This window comes from Lichenostomus cassidix, unplaced genomic scaffold (genome assembly GCF_008360975.1).
Source record: "Lichenostomus cassidix isolate B80296 unplaced genomic scaffold, HeHo_3.0 HiC_scaffold_40, whole genome shotgun sequence".
Taxonomy (NCBI): Eukaryota; Metazoa; Chordata; class Aves; order Passeriformes; family Meliphagidae; genus Lichenostomus; species Lichenostomus cassidix.
Window position 1 is genome coordinate 606,891 of NW_028147459.1, and position 21,152 is coordinate 628,042.

General features: G+C 58.1%; 2 protein-coding genes across 13 annotated transcripts in view; one reads left to right on the forward strand and one right to left on the reverse strand.

Annotated features, from left to right (window-relative positions):
• RPL10 (ribosomal protein L10) overlaps positions 1-21,152 on the forward strand; it is a 117,718-nt gene that overhangs the window by 28,060 nt on the left and 68,506 nt on the right. Inside the window, exon 7 of one of the 2 annotated variants that reach the window (XM_085046443.1) lies at positions 14,892-14,930. The exons of the other annotated variant lie outside the window; for it this stretch is intronic. Coding sequence (XP_084902569.1) covers positions 14,892-14,930 — 39 coding nt within the window. The remainder of the gene's footprint in view (positions 1-14,891; positions 14,931-21,152) is intronic. 2 annotated transcript variants of the gene reach the window in all.
• The window catches only part of L1CAM (L1 cell adhesion molecule), a 35,321-nt gene that overhangs the window by 8,345 nt on the left and 5,824 nt on the right, over positions 1-21,152 (reverse strand). For all 11 annotated transcript variants that reach the window (XM_085046312.1, XM_085046313.1, XM_085046311.1 and 8 more), the window contains 17 exons: positions 20,771-20,893; positions 19,387-19,557; positions 18,437-18,548; positions 16,616-16,797; positions 15,174-15,305; positions 14,216-14,359; positions 12,800-12,911; positions 11,954-12,120; positions 10,976-11,135; positions 9,888-10,012; positions 8,781-8,882; positions 6,502-6,699; positions 5,447-5,517; positions 4,150-4,396; positions 2,668-2,786; positions 1,158-1,392; positions 40-162 (listed from right to left, as the gene is read on the reverse strand). In XM_085046312.1, the coding sequence (XP_084902438.1) occupies positions 40-162; positions 1,158-1,392; positions 2,668-2,786; positions 4,150-4,396; positions 5,447-5,517; positions 6,502-6,699; positions 8,781-8,882; positions 9,888-10,012; positions 10,976-11,135; positions 11,954-12,120; positions 12,800-12,911; positions 14,216-14,359; positions 15,174-15,305; positions 16,616-16,797; positions 18,437-18,548; positions 19,387-19,557; positions 20,771-20,893 (2,523 nt within the window). The remainder of the gene's footprint in view (positions 1-39; positions 163-1,157; positions 1,393-2,667; positions 2,787-4,149; positions 4,397-5,446; positions 5,518-6,501; positions 6,700-8,780; positions 8,883-9,887; positions 10,013-10,975; positions 11,136-11,953; positions 12,121-12,799; positions 12,912-14,215; positions 14,360-15,173; positions 15,306-16,615; positions 16,798-18,436; positions 18,549-19,386; positions 19,558-20,770; positions 20,894-21,152) is intronic.

Here is a 21,152-nt window from a genome sequence, read left to right on the forward strand (position 1 = left end):
AGTTCCCTCCCAGTCCCTCCCAGTGCTCCCAGTTCGCACCCAGGCGGTAGTGCAGCAGGTAGCCGGTGATGACCCCGTTGGGATGTCGCGGTCGCCGCCACTCGAGTGCCAGCGCGGTGTCCCCAAGCCGCTCGGCGCGCAGCTCCTCGGGGGGGCCCGGCACTGGGGAGGGGGCGTCAGGGACCCCCGGAACCCCCCGGAACCCCCCGGAACCCCCCAAAATGGGGATGGGGCGGGGGGGGCTCAGGGACCCCAAAATTCCCCCAAATCCTCCCCAAAATGGGGACGGAACCCCACGGGAAGGGTTTGGGGGGGATTTTGGGGTCTCGGGGGGGAGTTTTGGGGTCTCGGAGGGAAGGTTTGGAGTACCAGGGCAGGATTTTGGGGTCTCAGATCAACTTTTATGTTCCCAGCCCATCCCAGCCCATCCCGGGGGTCGATTTTGGGGTTCAATACCCGTTTTTTGGGGTCTCGGAACTGATTTTTGAGCTCCCAGCCCCTCCCAGCTATTTTTCGGGTTCCCAGCTCAGTTTTATGGGGTCCCAGCTCATTTTTTGGGGGGATCCCACCTCATTTTTCGGGTTCCCAACTCAGATTTTTGGGACCCTACCTCATTTTTTGGGGTCCCAGCCCAGGGTTTTTTTGGGTTCACAGCCCCTCCCCTATATTTTTCGGGATCCCAGCCATTTTATGGGATCCCAGCCTAGTTTTTTTGGGATCCCACCTCATTTTTCGGGTTCCCAACTCAGATTTTTGGGTTCCCAGCTCAGTTTTTTTGGAGGTCCCAGAATATTTTTTTGAGTTCCCACCCCCTCCCATCTATTTTTCGGGATCCCGGACCATTTTTTTGGGGTCCCAGCCCAGTTTTTTTGGGATCCCACCTCATTTTTTGGGGTCCCAGCCTAGTTTTTTTGGGATCCCACCTCATTTTTTGGGGTCCCAGCCTAGTTTTTTTGGGATCCCACCTCATTTTTTGGGGTCCCACCTCATTTTTTGGGATCCCACCTCATTTTTTGGGATCCCACCTCATTTTTTGGGATCCCACCTCATTTTTCGGGTTCCCAGCCCAGTTCTTTGAGTTCCCAGCCCCTCCCCTGTATTTTTCGGGCTCCCGGCTCAGTTTTTTGGGGTGAATCCGGGGGTCGCGGGGGTCTCACCTCCCTCGGGGGTGTCGAAGGTGATCTCGGCGCTGGGGGGTCCCTCCCCCCGCCCGTTGAAGACCACCACGTGCAGCCGGTAGTGGCTCCAGGGGTGCAGCCCCCCGAGCAGCGCCCCGCGGGCATCGCCCGGCACGGTGAGCACCCCCGGCTGGGGAGGGGGCGCGGGGGTCCCGGGGCGGGGGGCGTGCCGGCGGGAGCGCTCGCCCACCCAGCCTTCCCACCAGTACTGGATCTGGGGGACGGCGAGGAGGGGAGTCAGGACCCCCAAAAAATGACCCGAATTGTGAACAAATCCCACAGTCCCAGGAGACCCCAAAAAGCACCTGGGGGGCGTCAGGACCCCAAAAAAATGACCCGAATTGATCCCAAATCCCACAGCCCCGGGAGGTCCCAAAAAGCACCCGGGGAGTGAGGAGGGGGCGTCAGGACCCCCAAAAAATGCCCCAAACTGAGGAGTCCCCCAGGTAGAGAGGACACCCCAAAATCCCGCTTAAAATGTTCCCCCCACAGACCCCAAATTTCACCCGGGGGGCGTCAGGACCCCCCAAAATGCCCCGAATTGATCCAAAATCCCACATTCCCAGACCCCCCCAGACCCCCAAAACAACCCCAAACCCAGACCCCAGACCCCCCAAAACTGCCTCAGACCACCAAACCTCCCCAAATCGAGACGCCCGGACCCCAAAACCGCCCCAAATTGAGCCCCCAGACCCCAAAGTCGAGCCTCCAGACCCCTCAAAACCTCCCCAAACCGAGACCCCAGACCCCAAAACCGCCCCAAATCGCTCCCCTCCCATCCCACAGCCCCCCAGACCCCCAAACCACCCCAAACTGGAGCCCCTCAGACCCCCAAACCGCCCAAATCGAGACCCCCAGACCATCAAAACCGCCCCAAACCACCAAACCACCCCAAAATCGAGCCCCCAGACCCCAAAACCTCCCCAAACCGAGACCCCAGACCCTCCAACTCCTCAAATCTCCCCCGTCCCACCAGGCGACCCCCAGACCCCATAAACCTCCCCAAACCGACACCCCAGACCCCCAAACCGCCCCAAATGTAGCCCCCAGACCCTCCAAAACCGCCCCCAAATCTCCTCCCCATCCCACCAGGCGCCCCCCAGACCCCCAAACTCCCCCAAACCGCCCCAAACTGAGCCCCCAGACCCCAAAACCCCCCAAAATGTAGCCCCCAGACCCTCCAAAACGCCCCCAAATCTCCCCCCGTCCCACCAGGCGCCCCCCAGACCCCCAAACCACCCCAAACTGAGCCCCCAGAGCCCCCAAAATTCCCCAAGTCTAGCCCCCAGACCCCCAAACCTCCCCAAACCACCCCAAACTGAGCCCCCAGACCCCCAAAACCTCCCCAAACCGACACCCCAGACCCCCAAACCGCCCCAAATGTAGCCCCCATACCCTCCAAAACCGCCCCAAATCTCCTCCCCATCCCACCAGGCGACCCCCAGACCCCCAGACGGAGCCCCCAGCCCCCGAAGCCCCGTCCCCTCACCCGGTAGCCCCTCAGGTGGCCCCGCAGGTCCTTCAGCTTTCCCCCCAGGCTCCACCTCACCCTGACGCTCGTGCTGTTCAGCAGCTCCACCCCAACGTTCTCGGGGTACGCCAGCGGCACTGGGGGCGGGAGGGGTGAGACCCTAAACCCCCCCGGGACCCCCCCGGGACCCCTCCCCAAAATCCCCTAAATCCCCAAAATCCCCCAAATCAGGGCGCTGATCGCATCCCAGTGAGGGAGTCAAGGAGACCCCGAAATGCAGCTCCGGGTTTGGGGTCACCCCGAGATTTGGGGTATCCCAAAATCCCCGAGATTTGGGGTTTGCTCCGCTTTGGGGTTTCCCAAATCCCCAGATTTAGGGTCTCCCCACCTCATTTCTCCCCAAATCCTCCACATTTGGGGTTTCCCTCAATTTGTCACTCCCCAAACCCTCTCAGATTTGGGATTCCCTTGCTTTTCTCTCCCCAAACCCTCTCAGATTTGGGATTCCCTTGCTTTTCTCTCCCCAAACCCTCTCAGATTTGGGATTCTCCCCCTTTTCCTCTCCCCAAAATTCCGACATTTGGGGTCTCCCCTTTTTCCCATTCTGGGGTAAAATTGTTTATTTTGGGGAGGGGGTCTCTATTTTAGGGTTTCTATTCTGGGGAGGGGTCCCGCCCTGAGGTTTTATTTTAGGATTTCTATTTTGGAGAGGGATCCCTATTTGGGCAGGGGTCCCGCACTGTATTTTTATTTTGGGGAGGGGTCTCACACTGGGGTCTCTATTTGGGGAGAGGTCCCTATTTGGGGAGAGGGTCCCACACTGGGTTTTTTATTTTGGGGAGGGGTCCCACACCAGGATTCTTATATGGGGAGGTGTCCCCATTTGGGGAGGGGTCCCGCATTGGGTTTTTATTTTAGGATTTCTATTTTGGGGAGGGGTCCCTATTTGGGGAGGGGTCCCTATTTGGGGAGGGGTCCCCCACTGGCGTTTCTATTTTGGGGTTTTTACTCTGGCGAGGGGTCCCGCACTGGGTTTTTATTTTAGGATTTCCCTTTAGGGGCGCGGTCCTTATTTGGGTAGGGGTCCTTATTTGGGGAGGGGTCCCGCACTCGGGTCCCTATTTGGGGAGGGGTCCCACCCCGGGGTTTCTATATTGGGGTTCCTATTCTGGGGAGGGGTCCTGCACAGTATTTTTATTTTGGGGAGGGGTCCCATACTGAGTTTTTATTTTAGGATTTCCCTTTAGGGGCTCGGTCCCTATTTGGGATGTAGTCCCTATTTGGGATGTAGTCCCTATTTGGGTTGGGGTCCCTATTTGGGGCTCGGTCCCTATTAGGGTCGGGGTCCCCATTGGGGCGGGGGTCCCTATTTGGGGTGCAGTCCCTATTTGGGATGTAGTCCCTATTTGGTGCCCGGTCCCTATTTGGGGCTCAGTCCCTATTTAGGGAGCAGTCCCCCTTAGGGTCGGGGTCCCCATTAGGGTCGGGGGTCTCACTCACGGTCCTCCCCCGAGTAGCCGATGACCTGGGGCGGCTCAGGCCCCTTGCCCTGCTCGTTCAGCGCCTGCACGCGGATCTCGAAGGGGCTGAACGTTGGGGTCTCGGCGACCACCACGGGGGGCGCCGGTGACGTCACCTCCTGCCACTCGCGACCCCCGGCAGCCCCCGGAGCCCCGCCCTGCTCCAGGGGCCGCCACTGCACCCGGTACCAGAGCTGGGGGGCGTTCCAGTCCTGGGGGGGCAGCGGCTGGGGACAGAACCCCAAAATTAACCCTGAAATCCTAAATACAGCCTGAAATCCTAAATGTAATCCTAAATGAAACCCCAAATATAACCCTGTAACTGCACCCGGTACCAGAGCTGGGGGGCGTTCCAGTCCTGGGGGGGCAGCGGCTGGGGGACAGAACCCCAAAATTAACCCTGATCCCAAAAATAACCCTGAAATCCTAAATGTAACCCTAAATGTAACCCTAAACACAGCCCTGTAACTGCACCCGGTACCAGAGCTGGGGGGCGTTCCAGTCCTGGGGGGGCAGCGGCTGGGGGACAGAACCCCAAAATTATCATTGAAATCCTAAATGTAACCCTGAAATCCTAAATGTAACCCTGAAATCCTAAATGTAACCCTAAATGTAACCCTAAATACAGCCTTGTAACTGCACCCGGTACCAGAGCTGGGGGGCGTTCTAGTCCTGGGGGGGCAGCGGCTGAGGGACAGAACCCCAAAATTAGCACTGAAATCCTAAATACAGCCTGAAATCCTAAATGTAATCCTGAAATCCTAAATGTAACCCTAAATGTAACCCTAAATACAGCCTTGTAACTGCACCCGGTACCAGAGCTGGGGGGCGTTCCAGTCCTGGGGGGGCAGCGGCTGAGGGACAGAACCCCAAAAATTAACCCTGAAATCCTAAATACAGCTTAAACCCTAAATACCGCCCTGAGATCCTAAATGTAATCCTAAATGTAACCCTAAATACAGCCCTGTAACTGCACCCGGTACCAGAGCTGGGGGGCGTTCCAGTCCTGGGGGGGCAGCGGCTGGGGGACAGAACCCCAAAATTTACCCTGATCCCAAAAAACAGCCCGAAAATCGTACATAGAGCCCAAACCCTAAATGTAATCCTAAATATAACCCTAAATACAGCTCGAGCAGTACCGGAATCCGCCAAACCAACCCCAAACCACTCTGAGCCCCCAAAATCCACCCCAAATCCACCCTAAACACCCCAAACCACTCGGAGCTCCCAAACCCACCCCAAAACCCCAAATCCCAAATCCCCCAAATCCCCCATACCTGCCAGGTGATCACCAGGTTGTTGGTCTCATTCCCCTCCCCCTTCACCCCCATGGGGTATTTCTCGGGAGCTGCGGGAAGGTGAGGGGATTTTATGGGATTTTGGGGAGATTTTATGGGATTTGGGGGGATTTTATGGGATTTTTGGGATTTTATGGGATTTTGGGGAGATTTTATGGGATTTGGGGGATTTTATGGGATTTGGGGATTTTATGGGATTTTTTTGGTATTTAGGATATTTTAGGGTCTCTCACCCGCCGGGGCAGTGCTGATGGGGTTTATAGGATTTGGGGTGAATTTAGGATATTTTAGGGTTTCTTTAGGATATTTTAGGGTCTCTCACCCGCCGCGGCAGTGCTGATGGGGTTTATGGGATTTTAGGGTATATTTAGGATATATTTGGGATATTTTGGGGTCTCTCACCCGCCGCGGCAGTACTGATGGGTTCTATGGGATTTTGGGTATATTTAGGATATTTTTAGGATCTCTCACCCGCGGCGGCAGTGCTGATAGAGTTTATAGGATCTGGGGGTACTTTATGGGATTTTAGGGTCTATTTAGGGTATTTTTAGGGTCTCTCACCCGCCGTGGCAGTGCTGATGTGGTTTATGGGATTTGGGGTTATTTTATGGGATTTTTTTGGTATTTAGGGTATCTTTAGGATCTCTCACCCGCGGCGGCAGTGCTGACGGGGTTTATAGGATTTTTTTGGTATTTAGGATTTTTTTAGGATCTCTCACCCGCCGGGGCAGTGCTGATGGGGTTTATGGGATTTGGGATGTATTTAGGGTATTTTTAGGGTCTCTCACCCGCGGCGGCAGTGCTGATGTGGTTTATAGGATTTGGGGTGTATTTAGGGTATTTTAGGGTCTCTCACCCGCCGGGGCAGTGCTGATGGGGTTTATGGGATTTTAGGGTATATTTAGGATATTTTGGGATATTTTGGGGTCTCTCACCCGCCGGGGCAGTGCTGATGGGGTTTATAGGATTTGGGGTGTATTTAGGATATTTTAGGGTATATTTAGGATATTTTGGGATATTTTAGGGTCTCTCACCCGCCGGGGCAGTGCTGATGGCATCGCTGGCCTCGCTGGGCTCGCCCCGGCCATAGGCGTTCACCGCCCTGACCCTAAAGCTGTATTTCCCATACGGGGACAGGCTGAGCTCCGCCCGCGGCTGATCCCCCGGAACTGTCAGCAGCTCCTTGAAGTCATCCGGAGAGAAAATCTCCTCCTTCTGCTCCACCACGAACTCTGCGGGGAAAAAGGTCAGGGGAAAGGGAAACCCCCAAATCCCCAAAGCCTGAAATCCCCAAATCCCAAACCCCGAAATCCCCAAAACCCGAAATTCCCAAACCCCGAAATCCCGCAAATTCTGAATTCCCCAAATCCCAAAATCCCGCAAATTCTGAAAGCCCAAACCCCCGAAATCCTGAAATCCCAAAAACCCCAAATCCCGAAATCCGGCAAATTCTGAAATCCTGGAATCCTGAAATCCTGAAATCCTGAAATTCCCCAAACCCCGAAATCCCAAAAATCTGAAATCCCCAAAAACCCGAAATCCCAAAAACCCTGAAATCCCAAAACCCCGAAATCCTGAAATCCCCAAACCCCGAAACCCCGCAAATTCTGAAATCCCGAAATCCCAAAAACCCGAAATCCCGGAAATTCTGAAATCCCCAAAACCCGAAATCCCACAAATTCTGAAATCCCGGAATCCTCAAATCCCAAAATCCTGAAATTCCCCAAACCTTGAAATACTGAAATCCCGAAATTCCCAAACTCTGAAATCCTGAAATCCCCAGAGCCCAAAATCCGGAAATTCCCAAACCCCAAAATCCCACAAATTCTGAAAGCCCAAACCCCCGAAATCCTGAAATCCCCAAAGCCCGAAATCCCAAAAACCCGAAATCCCCCAAAAACCCTGAAATCCCGAAATCCTCAAAGCCCGAAATCCCGAAAATTCTGAAATCCCCGAAATCCCAAAAATCCGAAATCCCCAAAACCCTGAAATCCTGAAATCCCCAAAGCCCGAAATGCCCAAACCCCGAAATCCCAAGACTCCAGAAACCCCGACATCCCCAAAATCTCCAAAATCCTCAAACCCCAGAATCCCCAAACACCCAAACCCCAAAATCCTGAAATCCCACAACCCTAAAATCCCAAATTCCCACCCCAGACCTCTCTCGGGACCCCCAAAGCCCCCCAAAGCCCCCCAAAGCCCCCAGACCCCTCCAGAGCTCCACAGCCCCAAACAGTCCCGAGCTCCCTCCTGACTCCTCCTGACGCTTCCAAACCCCCCGGGACCCCAAAATGTCCCCAAATTCCCACCCCAGATCCCCCTCAGGATCTCCCCAAGACCCCAGACCCCTCGGGACCCCCAAAGCCCCCCGAAGCCCCCGAAGCCCCCAGACCCCTTCAGAACTCCCCAACCCCAAACAGCCCCGAGCTCTCTCCAGACTCTTGACGTTTTCAGAGACTCCCGGAACCCCCAAATCTCCCCCAAATCTCCCAAATTCCCATCCCAACCCCCACAGGATCTCCCGAGCCCCCGAAGCCCCCAGACCCCTCCAGGATCCTCCAGAACTCCACAACCCCAAACAGCCCCGAGCTCCCTCCTGAAGTTTTCAAACCTCCCGAAACCACCTGGAACCCCCAAATCTCCCCAAATTCCCACCCCAGACCCCCCTCGGGATCTCCCCAAGACCCCCAGAGCCCTTTCAGGACCCCCGAAGCTCCCCGAAGCCCCCAGACCCTCCAGAACTCCCCAACCCCAAACAGTCCCGAGCTCTCTCCGGACTCCTCCTGATGCTTCCAGTCCCCCCGGAACCCCCAAATCTCCCCAAATTCCCACCCCAGACCCCCCTCGGGATGTTCCCAAGACCCCCCAGACCCAGACCCCCCTCGGGATCTCCCCAAGACCCTCAGAGCCCTTTCAGGACCCCCGAAGCTCCCCGAAGCCCCCAGACCCTCCAGAACTCCCCAACCCCAAACAGTCCCGAGCTCTCTCCGGACTCCTCCTGGTGCTTTCAGACCTCCCGGAACTCCCAAATCTCCCCAAATTCCCACCCCAGATCCCTCTCGGGATGTCCCCAAGACCCCCCGAGCCCCCCAAATCCCCCCGAAGCCCCCAGACCCCTCCAGGATCCTCCAGAACTCCACAACCCCAAACAGCCCCGAGCTCCCTCCTGAAGTTTTCAAACCTCCCGAAACCACCTGGAACCCCCAAATCTCCCCAAATCTCCCCAAATTCCCACCCCAGACTCCCCTCGGGATCTCCCCAGGACCCCCCGAAGCCCCCCGAAGCCCCCCGAAGCCCCCCTCAGGCCCCTCACTCTCCACGGGGCTGTTGTGTTCCTCTCCCGGCGTCCAGCTCAGCTTCACCTTCCGCTCGCCAACCTCTGACACCCGCAGGTCCCGCACGGGGCCGGGGCGGCCTGGGGTGGGGAAAAATGGGGAAAAAATGGGAAAAATGGAAAAAAACACGGGGAAAAATGGGAAAAACACAGGGAAAAATGGGAAAAAATGGGAAAAACATGGGGGAAAATGGGAAAAAATGGGAAAAATGGAAAAAAACACGGGGAAAAATGGGAAAAACACGGGGAAAAAAAACACGGGGAAAAATGGGAAAAAATGGGAAAAACACGGGGAGAATGATGGGGAAAAAATGGGAAAAATGGGCAAAACCACGGGGAAAAATGGGAAAAACAGGAAAAAACACGGGGAGAATTATGGGGAATATATGGGGAAAAATGGGAAAAACAGGAAAAACCAGTGGGGGAAATAGTGAGGAAAATGGGGGAAAACATGGGGAAAAAACACGGGGGAAATAGGAAAAACCACGGGGGAATAATGGGAAAAACGGGAAAACACGCGGGAAAATGGGAAAATACGGGGAAAAAAAGGAAAATACGGGGGTTAATGGGGAATGATGGGGAATATATGGGGGAAAACGGGAAAAACACGGGGAAAAACGGGAAAAAATATGGGGGAAGTAATGGGGTATATATGGAGAAAAAATGGGAAAAACGGGAAAATAAACGGGGGGAATAATGGGAATATATGGGGAAAAAATGGGGAAAAACGGGGAAAACCACGGGGAGAATAATGGGGGAAAACAAGGGAAAACACGGGGAAAAAATGGGAAAAACACGGGAAAAACAATGGGCAAAACAATGGGGAAATCAATTTTGGGGTCTCACCCCTCCCCAGTTTCAGGGTGTCATCCTTTTACCCAATTTTTTGGGGTCCTACCCCCTCCCCTCCTTAATTTTTTGGGGTCACACCCCCTCCCCTCCCCAATTTTTGGTGTTTCCTCCCCAATTTTTGGGATTCCCTCCCCAATTTTCGGTATTTCCTCCCCAATTTTCGGTGTTCCCTCCCCAATTTTCAGATTTCCCTCCCCAATTTTGGGTTTCCCCCCCCAATTTTCGGGGTCTCACCCACGACCCTGAGCTCAGCCTCAGCCTCGGCACTGTCCAGCTGGGTCCAGGCGTGACACCGGAAGTGTCCTTGGTCCCCATAGTCCACTCCGGCCACCGTCAGGCTGTCCTCTGTCACCGAGAACCTGCCGCCGGTTGGGGACATCAAAAAAAAACCCCAAAATCCTGCCTGGGATTCCCCAAAATCCTGCCTGGGATCCTCCCAGACCCACCCTGGGATTCTTAAATCCCCCGAATCCTTCATGGAATTCTCCAAATCCTTCCTGGGATTCCCAAATCTTCCCCCCAAATCTCTCCTGGGAGCCGAAAATCCTCCCGAAATCCTTCCAGGATCCTCCAAATCCTCCCTGGGACCCCGTAGACCCCTCCAGGAATCCCCAAAACCTCACCAACCTTCCCCAGGACCCCCCAAACCCTTCCAGGACCCCCTAAATCCCTCCAAAATCCCCCCTAAGACACCCCCAGACCCCTCCAGGACCCCCCAAACCCTTCCGAGATCCCCAAAACCCCCCGAAACTCTCTCCAGGACCCCCGAAATCCCCTCCAGGACCCCCCAGAGCCCCCCAAACCTCTCCAGGACACCCCAGACCCTTCCAAGACCCCCAAAACCCCTCCAAAATCCCTCCAGATCCCCAACCTCGACCTCTGGACCCCTCAAAACCTCCCCAAACTCTTCCCGGGACCCCCAGACTCCTCCAGGACCCCCCAAATCCCTCCAGGACCCCCCAAATCCCTCCAGGACCACCCAAACCCTCCCCAAACTGCTCCAAAATCCCCTCCAGGATCCCCCAGAGCCTCCCAAACCTTCCCCGGGACCCCAAACCTCCAAGATCCCCAAATCCTCCAGGACCCCCCAACCTCCTCCCTGGGACCTCAAACCCTCCCAAGACCCCCAAACCCCCCAAAATCCCCTCCAGGACCCCCAGATCCTCCCAACCTCTCAGGACCCCCCAAACCCTCCCAGACACTTCCAAGACCCCCCAGATCCTCTCCAAAAATCCTAGACCCCCGAATCCTTCCAGGACCCCCCAGCCCCCAACCCTAACCCCTAAACCCTCAGGACCCCCAAACCCCCCAAAGCCCCTCACTTGTCGCTGTCGGGGGTCTCCAGCACGGGGGTCTTCCCCCGCAGCCACGTCACCCCGCGGGGGTGCAGCTCGGGGTCAAAGGTCACGCGGCAGGTGAATGTCACCGTCTCGCCCCGCTTGGCGGTGACACTGCGGGGGGGCAGCGTGATCCGGGTGGCGCCTGGGGGGGACAGGGGTCAGGGGGGCTTTGGGGGATCCTGGGGGGGTCCTGGAGGGGATTTTGGGGGAATTTGGGTGGTCCTGGGGGGTCCTGGAGGGGATTTGGAGGAGTTTTGGGGGTCCTGGAAGGGTCTGGGGGCTCCCAGGGTGGTCTCAGGGGGTCCCAGGCTGAGGTCAGAGGTTTTTGGGGGAGGTCTGAGGGTCCCGGGAGGTCCCCAAGTGACCCAGGCTGGAGTCAGGGGGTCTCTGGTTGGGTTCAGGGGGTCCCGGGCCGTGCTCAGGGGGTCCTGGGTGGTCTCAGGCTCTTCCCGGCTATCTCTGGGGGTCTCAGGGGCTCCCAGGCTGTGTCAGGGGGTCTCAGGGGGTCCCAGGTTGGGTTCAGGGGGTCTCTGGGGGTCCCTGGTGGTCCCAGGGGTCTCTCAGGTTGGGTTCAGGGGGTCCCGGGGATCTCAGGGTGTTCCTGGTGGTCCCTGGGGGTCCCGGGGGACTCAGGGGGTCCCGGTGGGTCTCAGGCTGTTCCCGGCTGTCCCCGGGGGTCTCTGGGGGTCTCAGTTTAGGTTCAGGTGGTCCCGGTGGGTCTCTGGGGGTCCCGGCTATCCCCGGGGGTCTCTGGGGGTCCCAGGTGGTCCCGGGGCTCTCAGGTGGTCCCGGCTGTCCCCGGGGGTCTCTGGGGGTCTCAGGGGATCTCAGGGGGTCCCGGCCGTCCCCGGGGGTCTCTGGGGGTCTCTGGTGGTCCCGGCTGTCCCCGGGGGTCTCAGGGGGTCTCTGGGGGTCTCAGGGGCTCTCAGGTGGTCCCGGCCGTCCCCGGGGGTCTCTCACCCCGCACGTCCAGCCGCGCGGTGACGCTGGCGTTGCTGTGGGCGTTGCTGGCGGTGCACCTGAAGACCCCCGAGTCGCCCCTGCCCACCCGCGCCAGCCGCAGCGAGCCGTTGGTGAAGCCGAAGGCGCGATCGTCCTGCAGGGCTGGCTCCAGAGCCGGGCTCAGCCTGGGGGGACAACCAGCTTTTGGGGGCGAGACGGGGGGCTCGGGGGGTCTTGGGGGGCTCCGGGGGGCTTGGGGTCTCTAGGATCTCAGGGGTCTCGAAGGGTTTTGGGAGTGTCGGGGTCTCCCGGAGGTCTCCAGGAGTCTCTCAGGGGATCTCTCGGTGGTCTCGGGGGTCACCGGGCTCCAGGTCTTGGGGTCTCCTGGGTCTCAGAGGATCTCAGGGGTCTCTGGACTTAGGGTCTCTGGGGCCTCCGGGGGTGTCGGGGTCTCTAGGGTCTCTGGGGTCTTGGGAGGTCTCTGGGTTCGGTCCCGGGGTCTCAGGTGGTTCAGGGGTCCCGGGAGTTCCGGAGCTCTCAGGGACCGGGGTTCCGGGGTCCTCCTGGGGGTCTTGGGGGTCTCTAGGGTCTCAGGGGATCTCAGGGGGTCTCTCGGGGTGTCTTCAGGGTCTCTCGGGGGTCTCGGGAGTGTCGGGGGGTCTCTCGGGGGGTCTCTGGGGATCTCTCAGGGGTCTCTCGGGGGGTCTCTGGGGGTCTCAGGGGGTCTCTCAGGGTCTCTCTGGGGTCTCTCGGGGGGTCTCTGGGGGTCTCAGGGGTCTCTGAGGTCTCTCAGGGTCTCTCAGGGGTCTCTGGGGGTCTCTCAGGGGTCTCAGGGGTCTCTCGAGGGTCTCACGGGTCTCTCACCACTCCACGGTGGGCGCAGGAGCCCCAAACGCTCGGCAGTGCAGGAAGGCAGTTTGGTTTTCCACCACAGAGTACAGAGCTGAGTCTGGGCTGAGGATCTTCACCGGCAGCTCTGGGGGGTTTGGGGTGCTCAGGGACCCCCCGGGACCCCAAAATTCCCACCCTCGATCCCAAAATCACCCCATTGATAATCCATGGGGGTCAAAATCCCTTCCTGGGATCTTCACCGGCAGCTCTGGGGGGATTTGGGGTGCTCAGGGACACCCCGGGACACCAAAATTCCCACCCGAGATCCCAAAATTCCCACCCCGGGATCCCAAAATCACCCCATTGATAATCCATGGGGGTCAAACTCCCCCTCCAGGGCTTTAAATCCATTCCTGGGACCCCAAATCCACAGCCTGGGATTGTCACCAGGAGCTCTGGGGGGGATTTGGGGTCATCAGGGACATCCCAGCACCCCAAATTCCCCCCCAGGAGCCCAAAATTCCCACCCGGGATCCCCAAAATCACCCCATTGATAACCCGCGGGGGTCAAAATTCCCCTCCAGGACCCCAAATTCCCCCTCAGGACCCCAAATCCACACCCTGGGATTGTCACCAGGAGCTCTGGGGGGGATTTGGGGTCATCAGGGACATCTCACGACCCCAAATTCCACCCCCAGGACCCCAAAATTCCCCCTCAGGACCCCAAAATTCCCACCCGGGATCCCCAAAATCACCCCACCGATAACTCCCGGGGGACAAAATTCCCCCCCAGGACCCCAAAATCACTGAGCATCCCCGCTGTCACCATGGCAACGAGTACCCCATCTGACCGGGCCGGTTGCCATAGCGACGGCGGGAGGGGCTGGTTGCCATGGCGACAGACTGTTCCCTGCTCGGCGTTGCCATGGGAACGGTTGCCCGGGATTTTGGGGAGTTTTGGAGGATTTTGTGGGGTGATGAGCAGATTTTTGGGGGATTTTTGGAGCATCTTGAGAGGTTCTGAATGGATTTTGGGGTTCCCTGGGGATTTTGGGGAATAACCGGATTTGGGGGATTTTTGGGGGATTTTTTAGGATTTTTGGGGAATTTTTTAGGATTTTGGGGGAATTTTAGGGGATTTTTGCGGCGATTTTATGATTTTAGGTATTTTTGGGGATTTTGGAGTTGGTGAGATTTTAGGGGATTTTGGGGAATATTTTAGGATTTTTGGGGGATTTTGGATTTTGGGGAATACTTTAGGATTTTTGAAGGGATATTTTAGGATTTTTGGGGGGATATTTTAGGATTTTTGGGGGCATTTTTAGGGGGATTTTTGGAGAATTTTTTAGGATTTTTGGGGGCATTTTGGGGGGGATTTTTGTGGGACTTTAGGGGATTTTTTTGGGGTATTTTTAGGGTATTTTTGGGGGGATTTTTGGGGTGACTCACCCACGACATAGACGAAGGCGTTGGCCAGCAGCCTCCCGTGGCTATTGGTCGCCTCGCACTGGGCGACCATGGAGTCGTTTGGCTCCAGACGGGACAAAATCAGAGCTCCGTCCCGGAGCGACCGCCGGGGGGACACCGGGAGCTCTGGGGGACATTGGGGACACTGGGGACACTGAGGGGACATTCAGGGATAACAAAAAAAACCCCAAAAAAACCAACCAGGGATTTCCCAGAACCTCCCAAAGGAGCTGAATAAACACCACGGAGACCCCAAAACCCTCCAGGGACCCCAAAATCCTCCCAAAGGACCCCAAAATCCTCCCAAAGGACCCCAAAATCCTCCCAAAGGACCTTCCCAGGGAACCCCAAACACCCCTGGGGTCCCCAAATCCCACCAAGGACCTTGACAGGGACCCCAAAAACCCCCTCGGGACCCCCAAACCCTACAAAGGACCCCAAAAATTCCCGAAAGACCCCCCAAAGCTCCTCCCCCACCCGCTAGAGACCCCAACAGCCCCCAAAAGGAACCCCAAAACCTCTCCTCCACCCACTCAGGACCCTCCCCGGGACCCCAAAAGGACCTTTCCAGGGACCCCCAAACCCCCCAAGGACCCCAAACCCCCCCAAAAGACCCCCCCAAACCCCTTCCCCACCCACCCAGGACCCTCCCGGGGACCTCAAACCCCCCAGAGACCCCCAAACCCACCCAAAAAACCTTTCCAGGGACCCCCTGACCCCCCCAGGACCCCCAACGACCCCCAAACCCACCCAAAGACCCCAAACCCCCCCAAACCCCCCAGGACCCTCCCGGGGACCTCAACTCCCAGGACTCCTAGGGAGTCCCAACCCACCCCAAAACCTTCCCAGGGACCCCCAACGACCCCAAACCCCCCAAAGACCCCCAAAAACCCCTCCCCACCCACCCAGGACCCTCCCGGGTACCCCCCGCGCCCCCTACCCTCGATGGGCACGCCGTTGATGCTCCAGGCGATGAGGGGTCTCGGTTTGCCCCCCACCTGGCAGTCCAGCCGCGCTGTCTCGCCAGGGCCGAACACCCCGCTGTGGGGGCGGCGCAGCCAGTACGGGGCGGCTGGGGGGTGGCAGTGAGGGGCCGGCCGGGACCGCCCAGTGCAGCCCAGTATAGCCCAGTATATCCCAGTGCATCCCAGTATATCCCAGTATATCCCAGTACATCCCAGTGCCGCCCGAGACCCGCCCAGTGCCCATCAAACACCCATTACGAGGCGGCTGGAGGACTGGGAGTGAGGGACCCGCACCAGTACCGCCCAGTATATCCCAGTGTCCATCCCAGTACATCCCAGTACAGCCCAGTATATCCCAGTACATCCCAGTACTGCCCAGTACATTCCAGTACTGCCCAGTGTCCATCCCGGCACATCCCAATACATCCCAGTACCGCCCAGCGCCTCCCAGTGCTCCCAGTATCCATTCCACTCCCACTCCGCCACTCCCGCCCGACTCCCCCAGTCCCCCCAGTTCCTCCCAGTTCCTCCCAGTTCCTCCCAGTTGCCCCCAGTCCCCAGTTCCCCCCAGTCCCCCCCAATTCCCCCAGTCCCCCCAGTTGCTCCCAGTTGCTCCGAGTTCCCCCCAGTGCTCCCAGTATCCATTCCACTCCCACTCCAACACCCCCGCCCGGCTCCCCCAGTTGCTCCCAGTCCCCCCAGTTCCCCCATTCCCCCCCAGTTCCCCAGTCCCCCAGTTCCCCCCCAGTTCCCCCAGTTCCCCCAGTTCCATGTCCTCCCAGTCCCCCAGTCCCCCAGTTCCCCCCAGTTCCCATTCCCCCAGTTCCCAGTCCCCCAGTCCCCCAATCCCCCAGTTCCCAGTCCCCAGTTCAGTCCCCCCAGTCCCCCTAGTTCCCAGTCCCCCCAGTCCCCCAGTGCTCCCAGTCCCCCAGTCCCCCCAGTCCCCCCAGTCCCCCCAGTTCTCCCAGTTCCCCAGTTCCCATCCCCCAGTTCCCAGTCCCCCCAGTCCCCCCAGCTCCCCAGCTCCAGTCCCAGTCCCCCAGCCCCAGCCTCCCAGCTGCTCCCAGTCCCGCCAGTCCCCCAGTTCAGTCCCCCAGTCCCCCAGTTCAGTCCCCCAGTCAGTCCCCCAGTCCCCCAGTTCACTCCCAGTTCCCAGTCCCCAGTTCAGTCCCCCAGTCCCCCCAGCCACCCCCAGTTCAGTCCCCCCAGTCATCCCCCAGTCCCCCCAGTTCACTCCCCAGTTCCCAGTCCCCCAGCTCAGTCCCCCCAGTCCCCAGTCCCCCAGTTCACTCCCCCAGTTCCACAGTCCCCCACCCCAGTCCCCCCAGCCTCCCCCAGTCGTTCCCAGTCCCCCCAGTTCCCCAAAGCCCCACCCAGTCTCCCCAGTTCAGTCCCCCCAGTCTCCCCAGTCCCCTACCCTCCACGGTGACCAGGTGGCTGCGGCGCGCTCTGCCCTGCCCGTTCTCAGCCGCGCACTCATACTCTCCATCGTCAGCCTCCTGCACCTCCTGCAGCCGCAGCGTCTTGTTGAAGTTCTCCAGCACGGCTCGGCCCGGCAGCGCGCCGTTCAGCCTCCGCCAGGAGACCGAGGGAGTGGGGCTGGAACGGGATAGAACCGGGATAAAAACCGGGATAGAATCGGGATAAAAATCGGGATAGAACCGGGTAAAAACCGGGATAGAGTCGGGACAGCCCCCGGCGGCAGATCTCCGTTCAGCCTCCGCCAGGACACCGAGGGAGTGGGGCTGGAACGGGATAGAACCGGGAAAAAAATCGGGATAAAACCGGGTAAAAATCGGGTAAAAACCGGGTAAAAACCGGGTAAAAACCGGGATAACCCCCAGCGGGAGAGCGCCGTTCAGCCTCCGCCAGGAGATAGAGGGAGTGGGGCTGGAACGGGATAGAACCGGGTAAAAATCGGGCAAAAACCGGGTAAAAACCGGGTAAAAACCGGGATAACCCCCAGCGGGAGAGCGCCGTTCAGCCTCCGCCAGGAGATAGAGGGAGTGGGGCTGGAACGGGATAGAACCGGGATAGAACCGGGAGAGAACCGGGATAGAACCGGGAGAGAAAAATGGGATAGAACCGGGACAGAACCGGGACAGAACCGGGATAGAACCGGGATAGAACCGGGAGAGAAAAATGGGATAGAACCGGGACAGAACCGGGATAGAACCGGGATAGAACCGGGATAGAACCGGGAGAGAACCGGGACAGCCCCCGCGGGAGAGCTCCGTTCAGCCTCCGCCAGGAAATCCAGGGAGTGGCGCTGGGAAACCGGGAAAAAACGGGATAAAAACCGGGATGGAGATCAGGATAAAACCGGGATGGAAACCGGGAAAAAAAACCCAGGATATTCCCGACAATTCCCTGGGATATTCCCGGGACAACCCCCGGAGGGAGAGCTCCGTTCAGCCCCGCCAGGACGCCGAGGGTGTGGGGCTGAAAACCGGGATAAAAACCGGGATAAAACCGGGATGAAAACCGGGATGAAAATCGGGATAATTCCGAGAATTCCCTGGGATATCCCCGGAATACCCCCTGGCCGTTCAGCCTCCGCCAGGATACCCACGGAGTGGGGCTGGCACGGGAAAAACCGGGATAAAACCGGGATAAAACCGCGGTAAAATCGGGGTAAAACCGGGGTAAAACCGGGATAAAAAACCGGGATAAAGCCGCGATAAAACCGGGGTAAAACCGGGATAAAATCGGGGTAAAATCGGGATAAAATCGGGGTAAAATCGGGGTAAAACCGGGATAAAATCGGGGTAAAACCGGGATAAAATCGGGATAAAAAACCGGGATATTCCCGACAATTCCCTGGGATATCCCCGGAACAACCTCCGGGCAGTTCAGCCTCCGCCAGAACACCCAGGGAGTCGGGCTGGGAAACCGGGATAAAACTGGGGTTAAACCGGGGTAAAAACGGGATAAAAACCGGGATAAAATCAGGATAAAACCGGGATGGAAACCGGGAAAAAAACGGGAAAAAAAAGGGAAAAAAAGGGGGAAAAACCGGGGAAAAACCGGGAAAAAGCCGGGATAAAAACCCGAGATATTCCCGACAATTCCCCGAGATATCCCCAGAACAACCCCCGGGGCTGGGATGGGATGGCAAAACCCGGGATAATCCTGGGATATCTCCCGGAATTCCCTGAGACCCCCCCGGGACAACCCCCAGGGACCCCCCAGGACCCTCTGGAAGCCCCCAGACCCCCCAAAGCCCCTCCCCACTCACAGCCCCTCGGCGATGCACTCCAGCACGAGGGTCTCCCCCCGCAGCGCCACGTGGGTGGGTTGGGGGTCTCTGGGGACCACCAGGCGCGGCCGCCGGGATTGCACCGAGTTACCTGCGGGGTGGGCAGGGCAGGGGCTGAGAGACCCCCCGGGACATCCCCCAATTCCCGAGGATTCCCCCCAAAACCTGCCGGGGGGATGCAGGGGTTTGGGGATTCCCAGGGAACTGCTTTGGGGGGAATTCCCTGGGGAATTTGGGGGGGATTTGGGGGGGATTTGGGGGGGATTTAGGGTCCCTCTGGCTCACTGGGGTCACACGCAGGTTGGGGGCACTTTAGGGGTTCCCTGGGGAATTTGGGGTTGGATTTGGGGACAGATTTTGGGTGGATTCAGGATAGATTTTGGGGTGGATTTGGGGTCCCCCCGCTCGCTGGGGGTGATGCACAGCTGGAGGGGTACTTTAGGGATTGGGGGATGGATTTGGGGTGAATTCGGGGTGGATTTGGGGTGTATTTAGGGTGAATTTGGGGTGGATTCGGGATGGATTTAGGGTCCCCCTGCTCACTGCAGGTGATGCACAGATCCAGGGGCACTTTAGGGTTTCGGGGTGGATTTGGGGTGAATTTGGGGTTGGATTCGGGGTGGATTTGGGGTTGGATTCGGGGTGGATTTGGGGTGTATTTGGGATGGATTTAGGATGGATTCAGGTTGAATTTGGGATGGATTCGGGATGGATTTGGGGTGTATTTTGGTCCCCCGCTCACTGGGGGTGACCCGCAGGTCGAGGGGCACTTTAGGGATTTGGGGTGAATTTGGGATGGATTTGGGATGGATTTAGGATGGATTTTGGGTGAATTTGGGATGGATTTGGGGTGGATTTTGGGATGGATTTAGGATGGATTTTGGGTGAATTTGGGATGGATTTGGGGTGAATTTCGGCTCCCCGCTCACTGGGGGTGACCCGCAGGTCCAGCGGCTCCTTCTGGATGATGGTTCTCGGCCCCAGGTAATGGGCGTGGCAGATGTAGTCAGGGTGACTGTCGCCCACCTGGGCGTTGGCGAAGTACAGAAATCCATCCTGGCCCATGCTGACCCGAGCGTCCTGCGCGATGTGCACGATCCCTGCGGGAAAAACGGGGATCGGATCCTAAAAATGACCCCAAACTGACCCCAAAACCTGACCCCAAACAGGCTCTATGCTGACCCGAGCGTCCTGCGCGATGTGCACGATCCCTGCGGGAAACACAGGGGTCGGACCCCAAAAATGACCCCAAACTGACCCCAAAACCACCCCAAATCTGACCCCAAATTGGCTCTATGCTGACCCGAGCGTCCTGCGCGACGTGCACGATCCCTGCGGGAAACACAGGGGTCGGACCCCAAAAATGACCCCAAAACCACCCCAAAACTGCCCCATGCTGACCCCAAAAGCACCCCAAACTGACCCCAAATCTGACCCCAAAAATGACCCCAAAACTGCCCCATGCTGACCCGAGCGTCCTGCGCGATGTGCATGATCTCTGTAGGAAAAACGGGGATTGGACCCCAAAAATGACCCCAAAACCACCCCAAATCTGACCCCAAACTGGCTCTACGCTGACCCGTGAGATGCGCATGATCTCTGCGGGAAAAACGGGGGTCGGACCCCAAAAATGACCCCAAACTGACCTCAAAATGTCCCTACAACTGACCCCAAACCGGTCCGGGGTCGGGGAGTCCCAAAAAAACAGCCCCGTCCTGCTCCGACCCCAAAACTGACCCCAAACCGGCTGATCTCTGTGGGAACGGGGGATTGGATCTCAAATCTGACCCCAAAACCACCCTAAATTTGGGGGTGTCGGGAGGATTTTGGGGGCACAGCAGGATCAGGGGTGCAAGGGTAGGATTTTTGGGGTGTCAGGGTAAATTTTGGGGGTGTCAGGGTGGATTTTGCGGGTGTCAGGGTGGATTTTGGGGGCACAGCAGGATGAGGGGGTGCAGAGTTAGGATTTTTGGGGCTGTCGGGTGGGATTTTGAGGTGTCAGGGTGGATTTTGGGGGTGCTGTGTAGTATTTTGGGTTGTCAGGTGGTATTTTGGGGTGTCAGGGTAGATTTTGGGTGGATTTTGGGGGCACAGCAGGATCGGGGGGTGCAGGGGGTGGGGTTTTTGGGGTGTCAGGGTGGATTTTTTGGGGTGTCAGGGTGGATTTTGGGGCTGTCGGGTGGGATTTTGGGGTGCCGGGTGGTATTTTGGGGCTGTCAGTGGGGATTTTGGGGTATCAGAATGGATTTTGGGGGCACAGCAGGATCAGGGGGTGCAGCCCAACCCCCTCCCAGCCCCCCCAAATTCACTCACGGCTGTTCAGCCAGTAGATCTTGGGGGGCACGGCGCTCTTGGGGGGCTCGCAGGGCAGCACCACCGGGTCTCCCTCCTCCACCTCCACCGGGGTCACCTTCTCCTTGGGCCACTGAGGTGTGTCTGGGGGGACAGAGCGGCTGGGGACCCCAAAAACTGACCGGGGGGACCCCAAAACCCACCGGGGAGACCTCTAAACTGACCGGGGGGACCCCAAAAAACCCCGAAACTGACCGGGGAGACCCCAAAACCCACCGGGAGGACCCCAAAACACCCAGAAACCCACCTGGGGGACCCCGAAACCGACGGAGGTGACCTCAAAACCGAGCGGGGGGACCCCAAAAAACCCTAAAACCCACCGCGGGTACCCCAAAATTGACCG